At 42.9% G+C, this 16,357-nt stretch overlaps 1 protein-coding gene across 2 annotated transcripts in view; it reads left to right on the forward strand.

Annotated features, from left to right (window-relative positions):
• wnt5b (wingless-type MMTV integration site family, member 5b) overlaps positions 1-16,357 on the forward strand; it is an 82,990-nt gene that overhangs the window by 53,212 nt on the left and 13,421 nt on the right. For both annotated transcript variants that reach the window (XM_084345402.1, XM_084345403.1), the window contains one exon: positions 15,315-15,481. In XM_084345402.1, the coding sequence (XP_084201528.1) occupies positions 15,315-15,481 (167 nt within the window). The remainder of the gene's footprint in view (positions 1-15,314; positions 15,482-16,357) is intronic.

The raw sequence follows: 16,357 nt of genomic DNA on the forward strand, positions 1-16,357 counted from the left end.
GTCAGATCACGAGAGGATCAACTGTTAACTGCAGTAAAACAAAACACAGACCATCCAGTGCCCTCAACTATGAACAACAAATAAGTGATAATCTAATTTGATTTTCAACATGCTTTACTAGCCTCATGCTTGGCATATGCTATATATTGATTTATTTTATTGTGGTCGTCCTTAAATGACTTTGGTAAAATGATCTGCAATGTTTCTCTCATGTGTCACCAAAATAATCACTTTGAAGCTCTTGAAGCGGTTGTCTCACATCTCACATCTGGCGTTGCTTATGTTCTGATGCTTGCAGACTGATTTTAGTCCCAGCTGATTGTACTGTGTGAGTATCAGTGACGGCTTGCTATATATAGCAGGCATTTTTCTAAATTGCTTATTTAACGTATCAAAGCATGAAAATGAAATCAAATTGAGCAGCAAATATCTTATTTTTTGTAACTTTCATCCCCTGCAGTGGGCCTCTCGCAACCTCAGAGTAGCCTTGGTCTCAGTGCGTAGTGTGTGTGTGTGTGTGTGTGTGTGTGTGCAGCTCATTGTTTATCTATGTGAGTGTGTACAGACAGGGATGCATATGTCTTTGCATACTATATGTGGTTTATGTATGTAAACAGTATATTTTCTATATGCTTGCATCTCTCCCTCTCACTGCTTCTGTTTGTGTGTGTGTGTGTGTGTGTGTGTGTGTGTGTGTGTGTGTGTGTGTGTGTGTGTGTGAGAGAGAGAGAGAGAGAGAGAGAGAGATAATATGACAGGGGAGCCGTTTGCTGTAGCCAGTGGAGTGTGGCAGAGTGGTTGAGAAAGAGTAAAGGAGAAAGAAAGAGAGAGGGAGGGAGGAAGAGCCGATGAGAAACACACAGCCAGAGAGAGAGAGAGAGCGATAGCAGGAGGAAGGCAACGGTGATCAGGTGAGGATAACAGAGAGAGAGAGGAGCCGCAGAAACAGGCGTTTTTACATGGGAGGAGGCAGCAGAGCACAACTGACAGGAACTCTCCTCTCTCATCCTCTCTGTTCTCCTCCTCGAGGATAGGTTTGGATTCTCAAAGTCTGTCCAAAAACAACAGTCAGATGATTTTTTTTTTTTGCTCACTGTAACCATCCCTCCTGTTCACACTGGCCATTAAAAAGATCCCTTCATAACATGTTCCCAAGTTTAGCAATCCGAGTTAGACATTTCAAGTGAGTGTCTTCCAAAGCTGTGCAGACGTCCCTCTTTCTCTTACCGTCTACTTCTCAAAAGACTGTTTCCTCACAAACCAGTCGCCAGAAAAAATGTTGGCAACGTTTCTGCAAACCGAGGATATGTCAAAACTTTACTTTTGTGTTGCAACTTCTTCAGTTTCTTTAGGTTAAATGTCAAGTTTGTGTTGTCTTCCACAACGCTGTGCTTATGCTCTGGTTAACAAACATCTCAAAGTTGGTCTTTCCTTTTTGTACAAAATTCCCTCTTTTTGTTACTATCTACCTCTCAAAAGACTGTTTTCTCACCATCTTCTCCACCTCATATCACCAGACCACATCCTAAACATTACAGATTTACAGTACAGTACTTAATAAGACCTATTTATAGACCAGTGATATTGCAGGATTTCTATTTCACATCATCATAAAAGCATCTCCAGACATGAGGAAGCTACTGTCACAAATAGCAAACAAATCTTTCGCCGTTAACGTTTATATGAATATTTTAAGACTGCTTAAATGCTGGACTCATAAATGCAAAGCATCTAAATCGTCTAAAAATGTCTGGTGACTATTTTTAATGTCCCGCTGTGCTTTTAACTTATATCCTGTAACTTCATCAAGGGCAAAAACAAAGCAGTTAACTGCACTGTCCCCTGTGGCTGCCAGCACCTACGTCCTTGGCGCTCGGGCGCGGAGTGTGTCATGAATTTTCAAAATAGAGCTCCTGACATGAATACCAAGCTGCATAATGATACTGCAAACACCTTGAGTTATAAACAGAGTGGGAGATTAACAGCAGCTCGCAGCTAAATGTGGCTAAATTGCCGTTTGTGGCCGGTCACTTTGCCGGACGAACGTCTTGGGACATAAACTAGCTTGGCCATGAGCCCTAATGTGATGTGCCTCGCCCAAATGTTCTGTCGAAACTAAACTGTTCGCTGATTCTCGGCTGTGGGGAGCCTTCGCCAAATGTATGTTTGTTGGGTTCGAAGCAGAAAAGTGAAAAACCTGGCCAAAATGTGGCTTTCAAACTGCCAGCCAGACTGTGTTGTGTGGGAGGTTATAAGCAAACTTTTTAATACCAAAAGTGTGTGTGTTTGCCAGCTGACTCCACCATTTGCTGTTTTCTACCCTGCACAGCGAGAGGAAAACAGGAAGGAGAAGGTGAAAGAGAAAGAAATGCATAGGAGAGAGATGGAGGATGTAAAAGCAGGGAGAGGCGGGTCTATATGCCACAGGCTTTCTCTTCAGCAGCAGAAGCAGAGTCTCTCTGCATGACCTGCCTGCCTCTGTGTGGTGTGTGTGTGTGTGTGTGTGTGTGTGTGTGTGTGCGACTTGCTCAGCATGCTTTTTTTTCCTGTTTTTCTGCCTCCCTCTGTCTGCCTCGCATCGCAGCTGTGTATGTGCGTGTCTACCTATGTGTGTGCGTACCGCTGCGGTGTGTCATACCCCTCTTAGAAAACCCGCTGGGCCCTAGCTAGCGCTCACACTGAGCGAGAGGGGAGGAAGAGAGGGGATGGACGGATGAGGGGAAGTGAGAGGGGTGAAATAAGGAACGGGTCAGAGAAAAAGGGAGGAAGAGTATTTTTAGAGTGGAGAGGCAAACAGAGGGGAGAGCCACATGCTGGTTTTAGGATATTAAAATGGAGGTCGGAGAAATGGGCAAAAAGAGGAGGAGAGATGTCGAGACAGGGGTGAGATCTGGCACTCAGGTGTGTGTGTAAGTGTGTGTGTGTGTTATCTCCCCTCTACTCGTCATGTGACCCACCATGTGCCGATGTGTGTGTGCACTTTATGTTGCCTTCACTTGATGATTCAGGGGAGGGCTCTAACTGGATAATTGCTCGCCTCCACAACGTGCTTCATCTGCACCCGCAGCGATTGCTGGTTGCCAGGGTTACGTGGGCGTGTGTCAACACGTCCCCCCTGAAAGCCGACACCTTCCTGGATGGATATTACCATGACTCTGTAGATTCTCTGTCTCCCATACGCACACTAACACAAGGCATCCACGCACACACACGGCCATATGAGGGGAGAAAGCAGACAGTAACAATGCCCTCGGACACACTGGGCTTTTGTTTTGTGCGTTCGTGTGTGTACACTGTAAGTGATGAATCTTTTATGTTCCTTCAGGTGTTTCCTTGCTTCACCCGAGCTTCACCTGTACTGTAGTGAAACATGGCCTGTGTGTGTGTGTGTGTGTACCTGCCTTCAAAGCTCCTCTGTCTACACTCTCCCTGCTGTCTCATTGTTTTTTCAGCCCTTTCGTGCCTCGTATCATCTGTGTCAGGGTCAAGGGAGGCTCGTTCAGAAGAGTTGGTACAACGTACTGAGTTACCACATCATAAATTGTGAAGTGTTTACATGGTTTTGTAGAAGTATACTGTCCCCCTCTAGGGTCGAGTCATATCTGAAATTAAACAGCAACGTTTCGGACCAAAGTGGGTTCACTTGAGTGGATCCGGCACGATTAGCAAGTTTGATCAGCGATGCAACATAAAGCCATCATGAGCTTTTACACTGAGTTCAGCTGACAAACTGCAAACTGTTTTGACAGTGCTGACCTTTGAAGGGAGTCCAAACCAGAAGAAGCTGACATATAACATATATCGCACCATCCATGTTTTATTCAACCCTGCTCTGCTGTCGTATGAACCGCTCCACGAGAATCACAGGGTTTTCAGAAACTTAAGAGACAGGAGCACGAATTCTCTGTTATTTAGTTATTGACCAGGCTACCTAGCCGTCACCAATCAGCTCTGCACGTAGTCAATGGACACGGGACCTAGGGGGCAGCACAAGGAAAGAAATGACTTCACGTATAACAACTTATGAGAAGGCCAAAATAATTAAGAATTTGTCATAGACAGTGTTTCACATAGTTTAAGTTTCTCCTAACTCAGCAACTCACAAAATTGAGAGTTTTTATGAGGGAGTCTGGGGAATTTCTCTTCCTCTTCATCTGCTTGCTTTGACCTACAGTATGTTGGTGTTCGCGTTTACTGTCTGCTGTAACGCAAAAGATTTTCAAATGATTGTACATTTTTCTTAATAACTGTTAGATATATGTTGTCCTGGCCATTCAATTTTTTACAAAAACATCAACGTCACACTTAAATTACTACGATGTCATTATATAGACCCATCCCTGACTTACTATCAGCGTCTCTGACGTAGTCACTGTCACTAAGCATCCAGTGCCACCTTTAGGTAGAGACACACATTACACTTATAAGGCCAGTTTTATGTATGTTTTAGCGACATTATTAACCTACATATCTATTTCAGGCTGGGCCAGCTGGGACAACTCCAATCTTTTTCCTTCAGATCCAGTCATCAGCTGGGTTTCCTTCCAAAAGTATTGCAAATTTTAACCAAACTCTGAGAAAACCAGGAAAAAAAAAAGAAGCAAATTAATGCTTGTGTCCATCCATCACTCTTATGCAATTATTAGGTGGCGCCAATTCTCTAACCAGAAAACCATTATACCATTGCATAAGAATGTTAACCGTGTGGTTTGACCATTATGGTCTCCTAACGATGTTTCACTAAGTGCTGATCTTAACCCAAAACCATTGACCTTGTCTAAAAAAGAAGACAGTTTTTGTGCCTATCATTTCATCTGGAAGACGTGATGCGTGATGTTCTCTCTGCGTCTCCTCATCCAGCTGGTTGTGAAAATGAGGAGAACAAAAGAAAAAGATAGAAGAAAAGAAAAATATAGACGACGGAGGTAAAAGAGAGAAGGAGGAGAGCAGATGTGCACAGAGCGAGACAACAGGAGGTCACTGCCAGGAGATGCAAGCCTCCTTTTCTCCGTAGATCACTCTCTCCATCCATCTCCACCTCTGTTTTTTCTTCTTTCTTCCTTTCTGTTCACTTTCTCTTCGCTCTCTCTGACAGCTCTTCTGTGCTCCCGTCTCGCCAATATGCCTCACAGGCTGTGTGTGTGTGTGTGTGTGTGTGTGTGTGTTATGCACTGCCGCCCTGCTCCAGTTTTTGCACCACACAGGCTGCCTAGGTGTGTGTGTGTGTGTGTGTGTGTGTGTGTGTGTCCTCAACAATGCTTTTCTTTTCTGCCAGCTCTGCAGTCTGACATAGGAGATTTTTCAGCCGGTGCTCTCTCTCTCTCCCTCAGTAGTCAGCATTTTGGCATTTTCTCAATGCGCTCTGTCATCTGTTGGCATGAATGGGCTGCATATTGTTGCGTGTGCGTGCGTTTGTGTGTGTATATACGTGTGTGTTTATCTGGCTGGTTCGTCAGTGTTTGTGCGGGCAACCATGAAGGTGGAAAACAGCTCTTTTTAATCTTGGACATACACGTGTCGTTACCAGAGTTGCTGGCAAGATCTCTCAAATCAAGTTCAAAGTGACAAAGAACAGTTTGAAGTATTGGAAACAGCAAAATTGGGGAAAACATCCTCAGTATGGCGAAAAAAAGTTGAGGTGAAATAGTTCTTGTGCTAAATGAGAGATGGAAACACCGTTGTCTGCTATCAGGCTTCAACAGAGCTTGATGATGAGCAGATCATTTGAATTAGGTGTGTTGCGGGTTGGAAACATCTAAAACATGCAGGGCAGGGGGCCCACAGAACCAGGATTAGAGGACACTGCTCTAAACAAGCACCTGAGTCACATTTTATTTTAGTTTTCTCTTATTTTTTGTGACATTTAAGGGGCTATTAGTTCCCCCTTAAGGTAGAAGCAGACTACTTTTACCCCTCCAAGTGTTATCAAGTGTTATTATTGTGCTACTGGATTGAGTAGCAACAAACCATGAGTTCATTTATTCATTTAGTTTAATGGAGAGCATGGATACCCGACCCAAACCTATCGGGACCTGACAGATTAGGTCAGTTTTGGACAAAAGTTTTGAAATTATGTCTGCACCTGTCAATTTACACTGTGCATTCAAGTCCTTTTTGAGAAAATGTAGTTTAAAAATGAATAAATCAAGTTTAAAAATGAGTGATAATAGACAATAAGGACGGACCTACTGAATGTGTCCACAATGCTTTGAATGCAACACAGGGGCTATTTCTTACTTCCCGGGTGGCAAACAATTATGTGGGGACTTCACGTGACAAAATCAGTGCTGCGGCTTCGTTAGGCTCAAGTCGGGTTTGGACATAAAAGATAAAATGTCTGTTGAGTTCAGGTCGGGCTCAGCTACTTTTCTCTTAAACTCGATCGGGCGTAGATAGAAAAATGTGACCTGGTATAATGGAGATATGAAAGCAGGTAGAAATGGTGCCAGCATCTCCAGTCAGCCTTCATCTTCCAGGAGATGTTGTGCCAGTTTGCAGAAAGAGAACCAATCCAAACGCCAACAGTGTCATTATTGTATAGCCGTCACATCATGCAATTAACATTTAGGCTACTGCATAATGATGCGTTAAAGCAGAAAACTGGCTGTTACTGCCACTTGTAGGCTGGAACATAACTCCCAACTCTTTCTAATCCATATGCTGTGATGATTCATCGTGGGAGACATATTAGCATTTCTAATTGCCTCTCCACTATAGTCCTCCAGACCCATAGTCAACATTCAAAAGTCTGACGACCTCAAATGAAACTGAGCGAGACCAGTGCCCTTGACCAAGACAAGTCTGAGTCATAACTCCTTTCAGACATTTCTCAAAAAACCCAATGAAATATTGACAATGCTTAATGAACCACATAAACAGCAGCGACCATGAAGGGAAAGATTACTCATCAGTGGCCTCATGTGCTAATGAGATTATTTTTTTACTCACCAGCTGCACTTTCACATCATATACAGCGAAGTCCAAAAGCGGGCCCTGTGCATTTTACTGATGTCGGATTTGTCAGTTTTTAAATCCTTTGACTTCTCAGCTATTCCAGAAAAATTGCTCCTCAAGGTGAATCATTGAAAACGAAAGAATGACAACAAATAAATCACTTTATCTCTTTGCTCGCTGAATGAGTGCAGTTTTATATGCTGTGTATTTGTGTGTGAATGTGTTTTTAAAATAAGTTTTATATCCCCAGAGGCCAGAGAAGTTGACTGTGACATTCAGTTGCGTACTGGAATCATGTGTGTATGAGAGCATGTGTATAAATGGTGAGTGAGGCAGTAAGAAAATATGTGTATTGGTATGTGTGAGTGTTTGTGACTATAGTCATCTCTCTGTATGCCTGCAATGTGTGTGTGTTTGTGTGTGTGTGTGTGTGTTTGTGTGTGTTAATTTCTCCAGGGAAGGGATCGGGAGACCGGTGTAGTTTGACCACCGGAGCTCCAGGGCACCAGGGGGAAATCAGGGCATCTTGCCCAGCCTCAGTGGCTTCTCCCTGGGCCTCCTGATCAGGGATTCAGCCTCTCCCAGGGTTCCAGTCCAGTGCCAGACGCGGCCAGCCGGAGCTCCCTCGGTTGCTTCGTCTCTACTGAGGTGCCAAACATGGCTGGTCTGGGCTGATTTATTAGTTTAGACTCCCACTAGATTCTTCAACCAGATGAGATGGCTCCAAGCACTGTTGTTGGGTAGCATCATCTTGCTAAAATACCCCTCATCACTTCAGGTTGACAGTTATAACCAAACATAGTAATGTGTCAGCATTTCCAGAACTTTAGGCAGGCGTTGTACATGCACCATGTTTGTGTTCAACTGTGTTTCAGCAGTTGCACTGTGGATAACCCGCTGCAAAAACAGATTACTGAAATGAAATTACAACATGTGATAAGTCAGGAACTACAACCACAAGCAGATATTTACTGCTACAGCTGGTTGTAGCACATAAAGCAGGTACTGACATTGAGCCATGAAAAATAATTTATCATTATCTAGCCACAAGGTCCATTTAGTAGCTGTTCTTAAGCTTTTTTACTACTCAAGAGAACGGATTTGACATTTCTCACCTGAGCACTTTAAGGACTCTTTTCATGAAAACATGAAAACAGCAAATAAAAATCATCCAGAAGTTCCATTTAATATATTTTCAAGGTTTTTGGTTCGGAGTTGTAAATAAATGTCACAGTACTGAGATGAAACAACACAATCTTCCACTTAGTAATGAAACTGGTATGACGAGTAGTGTATCATGGCTAACATCCAGCGGCGAAGTTGAGTGAAAGAGTACAGAGTCGGTTGCTAATGTTAGCCCATAAAGCATTGCTTGTTCCCAGGTAATGAAGCAGTGTCTTCTTTATGTGATGACGTGAAGTTGTGTACGAATCCATCAGATAAATGGTATATAACATTGTGATAATACCAGGATTGCCATGGTAACGCGGGACAAACCACCACAGCTGAAGACGGCATATTGGACATGTTGTCGGTCGTGTCTGTTTACATAAACGCCATCGATGACTACTGATGATGTATGTATCATTTCAACGACTGCTTCTTATAACTCTGTTCTAAGGGGCAAGGGGGCACATTACCATATGCCTTTGGTGACATAGTGCAAAAGGACATCAGACGTCAGGACAAACTGTGGACTGTATGAACAAATAGACATACCACAAGAGAGTGTACACACAATGAATGGGTAAAGAGTATGTGTGTTCACATCATCGCAGTTAAGAGACAAGGGAGTGTGAGAACAGCTGGGCGCACTGTCGGAGAGGGAAAGAGAGAAGGAGAGGATGATAGAAACATAAACAGCTGATGAATCCGACTTTCAGACTGACGGAGAGAAACAGAAGAATCAGGAAAGAGCTCCGACTAGAGCGACAGAACAAAGCCGAGAGATGTCGAGAAACAGATGGCGATGCCGAGCGGAGAGAAGTGTGAGGGAAGAGGGAGAAATAGACGTAGAAAGACTGGGGAGGAGAGGTATAGAGAAGATATATTTAGAGGGAGAGGGGGAGAGTTTGAGCCTCCCAGCTAGAGGCATGACTCATCTTCTGCCAGCTGACAGAAGGATGGATGGAGGGAAGAAGGGAGGAGATGGACAGAGTCAGGAGGGGTGAAAGAAAAGAGGGGGAGAGCGAGCGTGACGAAGACAGGGGACACAAGAGGAAGAAGGGGGGGGGAATGTGGGAGGAAGAGCAGAAGGAGGATGGGTTTCCACAAGCCGTCGTACATGCAACCACACACGTAAACCGAAAACACAAAGAGACACATATGAAGCCCGAGGCCTCTCCAAAGCCCCTCTCAGCTGCTTCCAAGTCCCACTGCGTTTCCCCCCACCGGGTATATGTGAGGGCAATACAAGCAGTAAATTTCCCCGCAGCCAGCTGCATTTGGCAGTCGGTTGTTGCACATGTGTGTGTACATATGTGTGGTTTTGGAAAAGCAAGAGACAAAAGAAGAAAGAGATAGAGAAAGCGACATATCTATGGTGAGAGGAGCAGGTAGTTTCATCATCCCATGGGCTTCCTCTGGTTGTTTTGAGTTCTATGATTCTTACAAATGTGTCCACATGTCTGCGTAAAGCTGGCGCATATTCCCACTTCTGTTCTGCTGTGGGTTTTTTTTAGTAGTGTGTAGGATAAAAAACAATTGATATGACAATGTATGCATCGCTGTGACTGAATAATATGACACAACAGAAAGAGGACATAAATCAAACAATAGATTTAAAGGCACAGCATGTCATTTCTGCCACTAGGGGTCTCTTAATCGCAAGAAAACAGAAGATGTAAGAAATGTGGGATCACTGGAGTTTTCATTGTTAACCAACCACCAAGACGGATGACAGGGCTCACCATCATTTTAGAGAGTATCTCTGATGGATAAAAAAAAAAGTATTAAATGCTAAAATGGGCCGCCCCAGTAAAGTATATGTGTGGGAAACACTGTTATATATTTAATAGGTTACATGTATAAGGAGATAGTCGAGGTTTAAGGTGACAATGTGGGCGACCAGGCGCCTACTGGTACCATGTTGCAGTCCCTCGTCTGGGATAATGTAAGTATGCAGCTCAACAAAAGTTCGCCCAGAAAAGAAAATTCGATTACCTACTCACCCCCATGCTGATGGAAACAAAACAGCAATGCAGCATTCTCCTAAACAACTGAAGTAAATGGAGACTTGTTTTAAAATGCCAAAAAATAACTGAAAAGAAAAACATGGCTCCATGCAGCAAGATGTTCTTTACACCCTTTTGCGCTGGTGCCCCCTGCATATATGTGGTGCCCTTTAAATTTTTTTCCCCCCTGCCCCTCAAACGTCCCGAGTCCACCACTGTTTAGGCGAGTGCTGCAAAGCTGAGATGTTCTGTGGACAAAGAAACTTCAGCTGACTTTCCATCGACATGGGAGAGAGGAGATCATGACTGAATTTTAATTTTTGGGTGAACTTTTCCTTTAAGACATTAATGCAGAAATGTCACATATTATGTCTTTAAATAATACATTTAATAATAAAAGTGGAAGGTTAACTAGGTGATTTCTGCTTAAAAGTTGCCTGATTGTCTGAAGATCTCAGCTGATGGAGGCTCAGGTTCAACTATTATTTGTCAGATCCTTTACAGAAAACAGCCCATATAATCTGTAGGTTCATTAAAGTACAAATGTGCATCATTAATCCTTATTCTACCTAAAAATGTCAATATCTTAGCAAAATCAGGATGTTTCCCTCAGCTTTCTTTCCTCTCCTGCCCCGACTTCTCCATACACGCTTTATTCTTTCTAACTAGAGGGTGATCAATATTCTAGCGACGACCATTTCCAAAAATTGATATTTAGCATTTTGGCAGCGGCGTCTTCCCAGGGATCAGCTCAGAGCTCATCAGCCGAGCGCAGCTGCTTTCCCTGCAGGACGGAGCTGGCTGCCTCGCTCGCTGTAGTCTGGCACTGGAGGCAATAAAAAGTGAAGCTGCTGTAAATCCAGAGAGGAGCTGCCGACTTTCTCAGGCATTGCTCCCTGTTGCATGGCTATTGCTCATATCCTCTGGGGACAAGTCCTCTCTCGCTCCCTCTGTTTCTCTCTCTGTCTCTGTGTATCCATTACTTGGACACTCCCTCTCTCTTTCAGCCTCTCTGTTTTCCCTCCTACTTCTCTCTTTTCTTCATCTCACTTGGTCCAAGTTTTGTCTCCGTGCTCTCCCCCCCTCCCTGGCTCAGTCTTACCCCCTTTCATTTAGGCTGTGGAGTGTACTGTGGCTGAACTGCTCCTCCCTGTGTTTCGACAGGCGCATCACAACAAACCGGCAAAACCAACCAGAGCAGTGTGGCTGCTTCCGTCCAGTTCTTCTGAATCTCTGGGTCATGTCCCAGAATAAACTGCTGGCCTGTTTCTCTTTAGTTCCCAAATGACGAGACAATCACTGTGTTTTAATTAGCTGAATCCTCGAGAGGAGAAACCTATTTATTTAACCTATTAAACCTATTTATTCTCACACGTGTCAACCAAAATACCAGCAGAATAAATCTGAATATGTTTCAAGTTAAAAAAACAACAAAACAAAACCTTTACAAGGGTTAGGGGCCACAAGCACGAAAAGGAGAACCAGTATAATTGATACTAGGGGGCGCTGTAGTGTCAGAATATTTAACATCATGCCTGCTGCTGATTGGTCTGTCATTATTATAACTGGTCTTTCATTATGCTCAATATTTCAGCTGCTACTAAACAAAACAATGACTAAGGAGGTTAAACATAATTGGATATACTGCTGTGATACAAGAATAAAAAATATGATTGCAACTGTGCAAAGAAACATAAAAAAGAGAAGTATATTAAGCTATATACAGGGCAAAATTACATAACAATGTAATAAAATAATATAAAATGTATACAGAAAGGAAAAATAATAACAGAATCACAGACACAATAATTAAGAGATAACTGGCAAGTTAAAAACTAACTAAACTAAAAAACAAAAAGTTGATCACAGGTTGTTTAACACTCTGATTCTGAGTCTGTTGGGTCTTCATCTGATGCACAAAGTTCCTCATGTTGGACGCATTATACATTTTTAGTATCAAATTCATGTTAGAGGACAGCGATGGAAGACGCACTCAGATCTTTTACATAAGTATAAGATTTTAAAATAATCCATTATAAGAAAAAACTGCCATTCAAGTGTAGCGAACTGTACCTAAAGTATCAAAGTAACAATACTTCTTCTGCAGAGAAATGCACCTGTGACTGATATATTTTTATATATGACTAGATTACTATTACTAGACTGTAACTGATTTATCAATTTTTCTTGGCTGAGGTGACGCTACTTTTACTGCTTTATACACAGTTCAGTCCAGTGGTTCCACAGCGTGGGTCAAGCCCTCCAAACTGTCATTGAATAAATCGGAGTGGTCATGAGATGATTTAAGGGATAGAAATGACATCGGAAAACAAAGTTCTGCTGCACAAATTGTGATTCATTTTTTAGACTTTTCTCTAATCTCACTTCATTTTTCATCCTTTTTATCTCTTTGGGACTTTGAGAAGTTCAGAGGGGGAATGTCTTTTTGCAGGACCTGCAACTCTTTTTATCAGAGGCCATAAGCTACAACAACTGGGAACTTTCAATTTTTTATTTGGTATCAAAATATAAATATACTAAGTACCAGAGGCAAAAGCCCCTACTGTGCAGAGTGCCAATTTCTAAACTATAATAATCTAAATCTACAAAGTAACTACAGTTAAGTACAGAAAGTAGCAGAAAATGGAAATATTCAAGTACAAATACCACAAGATTGTGAGTAACTAATGTTGGGAGGAGTCAATGTGTGTATTCACCAGAAGAGGGCGCTGTTGTCATACTTGTATCCTCCTCAGCCTTTAAGCCCGAACAAGGTGCATCAGCTCCTGCAGACGGAGAACACTTCAGCACAGTGACAAGTGGAAAAACAAGAAGAAGACAACATCTCCAGCAGGAATCAAATAATTGAATCCAGCCTGAGGCTCAGTCACTGAGTGATCGGTTGGACCCGTTTTATTGTAATCGCCTCCCTGTTTCCCAACATGTCTCCGTCTCTTTGTGTCATTGTTTATTCCACTCGCTCAACCTGACTTTGACCCAACACCCGCCCTCAGCCGAATATCAATCAGATGTATATTCAAGGCAGCCAGTTAGATCACTTCACAGAGCTGAGTATGTGTGTGTGTGTGTGTGTGTGTGTGTGTGTGTGTGGTGGGGAAGTTTAGGGGCCCCTCTGGAGATGAAAGGTGTGCTGCGGGTCTATTATCATGCAGAGACGAGGGACATCCGACTCTCAGCGACCAGAAACACCCACAGAAAGACCGAATATTAATGAGGAGATTAAAAATATAATTAAATATAATATTATAACAAACCTATTAAGGCCCTGACGACACCCTACACATGTTACATATTTATTACGCATATTTTTGCGCATTTTTAAAGTTTTTACGCACGCAAATTAGGAATCAGTGAAAGGCAAAATGTGTGTATTATTCAGGCAACTGTTTAAACCCAACAAACTAAATATATAGAATATTTCAGGAGCGATCCAGAACAAATTAAAGCGCCTGGAACTGCGCGTAATTTGTCGACCTCCTGGATGAATTCTCTCTTTCTTGGTGGTCCAATAAACCCGACTAAAACTAATAGATTTCTATTGAGGGATGTTTTTAGACCCACTCCTCCAGTGGTTTTTAGAGGCCTCAGTCTAATCTCTCCCCCCGCGTCCACCTCTGGTTGTGGACCCTCTCTTTGGAGGGGCACTGAGTCAGATCAAAGAGCCTGTTCCTCTGCAGGTTCACCGCCCACCGACCCAGCCGCAGCTTGTCTTTGACCGGGTTATGAATCGAGGAGAGCTCGCTTCAACACGCCTTTTCTTTTTACTCCACAGACTCCTGACCGCCTGTGTGTGTGTGTGTGTGTGTGTGTGTGTGTGTGTGTGTTCGTGCGTAAATGTGTGTGGCGTGTTAACCTTTTATTTTCGCAGACCAAAGACGGGGGGATTAGACGATTCCGAGGCACTCACCTTTTATTCAAACAAATTATTCACTTCAGCTAATAAAAGGAATTTGACGCACGTGAAGCTCTTTGAGGTTGATTCAGGTTTTGCAAAAACGTTCAACCCCCATCGCTCATTCTTGTAACTCCCTCTTCTTTCTCTTTCTTGTTTCTCTAAAGTACGATTGGCTCAGTCTCATTCATTCTTTTCTACTTTAAAACATGCGTTTTAGTGTCTACGAGCATCGGTATGACACAGAAATGTCACCTTTTTTACTATTTAGGGGCACAATTATTAATAAATAATTATTTTCATCGTCAGTTAATCCGTGGATTATTTTCTTGATTAATCGTTTAGTTCTTTTGCTCTGTATGATGTCAGAAAATGGTAAAGCGACATCCTCAAGTATCTTGTTCAGTTTATTGTCATTGAGGAGGAAAGAAACTACAAGAATTTTGACTTTTTTCTCTCAAAAATTACTAAAAACCAATAAACTGATTATCAAAGAAGTTATCAGATGAGTAAAATGGTTGATAACTAATCGATTAGTCCCTGCAGCTCTAGATTTATTGGTCATTGGTAGAACAGAACACAGTGAATTAAGAAAAAAAAAAAGTCACATCACAGGTGTTTCCTCTCTCCCTCTTGATGCGCCCAACAATACCCATTTTTGGTTAACTTTACGCACATGCATGCGCGCGCAATGTATGGCCAGGAAACGGAGAGGGCAGAGGGGGTTTCTGAGGTGAAGTGGGGGTGAGAAGAGGAGAGGAGGAGGAGGAGGAGTGTAGACCAGAGAGCGAGAGGGAGAGGGAGATGTGGAGTGGCCGTGAGGGGACAGGAAGGGAAAGGAACAGTCGCTTTGCTGCTCAATTAGCGTTTTAATCTCCTTGTTAATGTTTCCCCGAGACAACAACGGGATCACACTTTTCACATCGTAGCTTTGGTTTATTTGTCCCGTTTATAGGTTAGGGGGAGAGGAAGGAATCGCGGCGCACTTTGCGTAAAATCCAAAGTGATACCAAACCATTTTACGCACGACTCTGAAGTTGAGTTTTGAGCAGAAAGTTGGACTCACAGGCAGCCTCTTTTGGCAATTTGGTGAATCTACCTGCGGGATTACAACTCTGCCCCTTTTTTAATGGCAGTTTTGTTTTAAAGTTTTAAGTATTAGCGGCTGGAAGGAAACAAGAGGACAGGGTGAAAGTTGGGGCTAAAACTCAGGACACATACGTGAGTTGGACTCACGTCAGGACTGAGCAAGGACTCTTCCCATGTCTCAACAGCGGAGCACTTTCCCCAGCAGCACCGGCTGTGTGGCGCTGACGCGGCGGACCATGGACAACAGGCCTGTCCGGAGGAGGCAATCCGGAGCCGTGCGACATCTGCTGCTGGCGGCCGCCTTCCTCGCCTGCAGCTCCCAGCTGCTGGTGGTGGATGCCAACTCATGGTGGTGAGTACTTGGACGATCACTGGGTTTACAGGGTTTATTTTGTTTGCTACCAACTTTTAAACGTGTTCACTCTCGCATCATCTCCTCCATATCTGTACCTGAATGCACTGACAACATGACAAATGGGGGGAAAAAATGTGAACTATAGTCTTTGTGTTGCCTGTTGTGTGTGTTTTGGGGGTGATGTTCCAGTCGTGTGGTGGAGCACTAACAGTGAATGGAACAAATGTGAAGGCTCTGTCACAATATTTACCCTGGCTGAGCCCCAAATGGCACTGCATGGAGCCTGCTGCTGCTGCTGCTGCTGCTGCCTATAGGAGCGTCAATTAGCCACACTTGTTCTTGACTTACAAGATGCAACAATGCTGCTCAGTTCCTTTTGTGGTAATGTGGAGGAGGGTGTGTGCAGGTTGGAGGATGCAGAATTCACAAACCAATATACAACCACTACACTGTAAACTCTGACAAAGCGACTTTACTTTAAAAAAGTCAGGACACTGGTTACCTCTGAATTACCAAGTAAAGCAGACTATTAGATTTAAGTTGGTGCTAAAAAGTTTAACAACTTCCTGGATTTTTTTAAAGTAAAGTAACATTTTCAAGTAAAGTAACTGTCAGATTTGACAGTGTAGTGGAGTTAAAACTACAGTATTTGCCCCCAAAATGTTGTGGTTAATGGTTTTCCCCAATTTTCTTTCAAAAGTAAATTCACTTTACACTTTACACTGTTGTTAGGTATCTTAAGATTATTTTAAGTTAAGTGTTTTAAGTTTGGTCTGATAATCGGCAATCAGTTGACTCATATACATACATGTAAATATATGTTTAATTTACTTGTACTTTTGGTACTTAAGTACATTTAATATCAGATACTTT

The sequence above is a fragment of the Pagrus pagrus genome (assembly GCF_965226575.1).
Source record: "Pagrus pagrus genome assembly, chromosome: 23".
Taxonomy (NCBI): Eukaryota; Metazoa; Chordata; class Actinopteri; order Spariformes; family Sparidae; genus Pagrus; species Pagrus pagrus.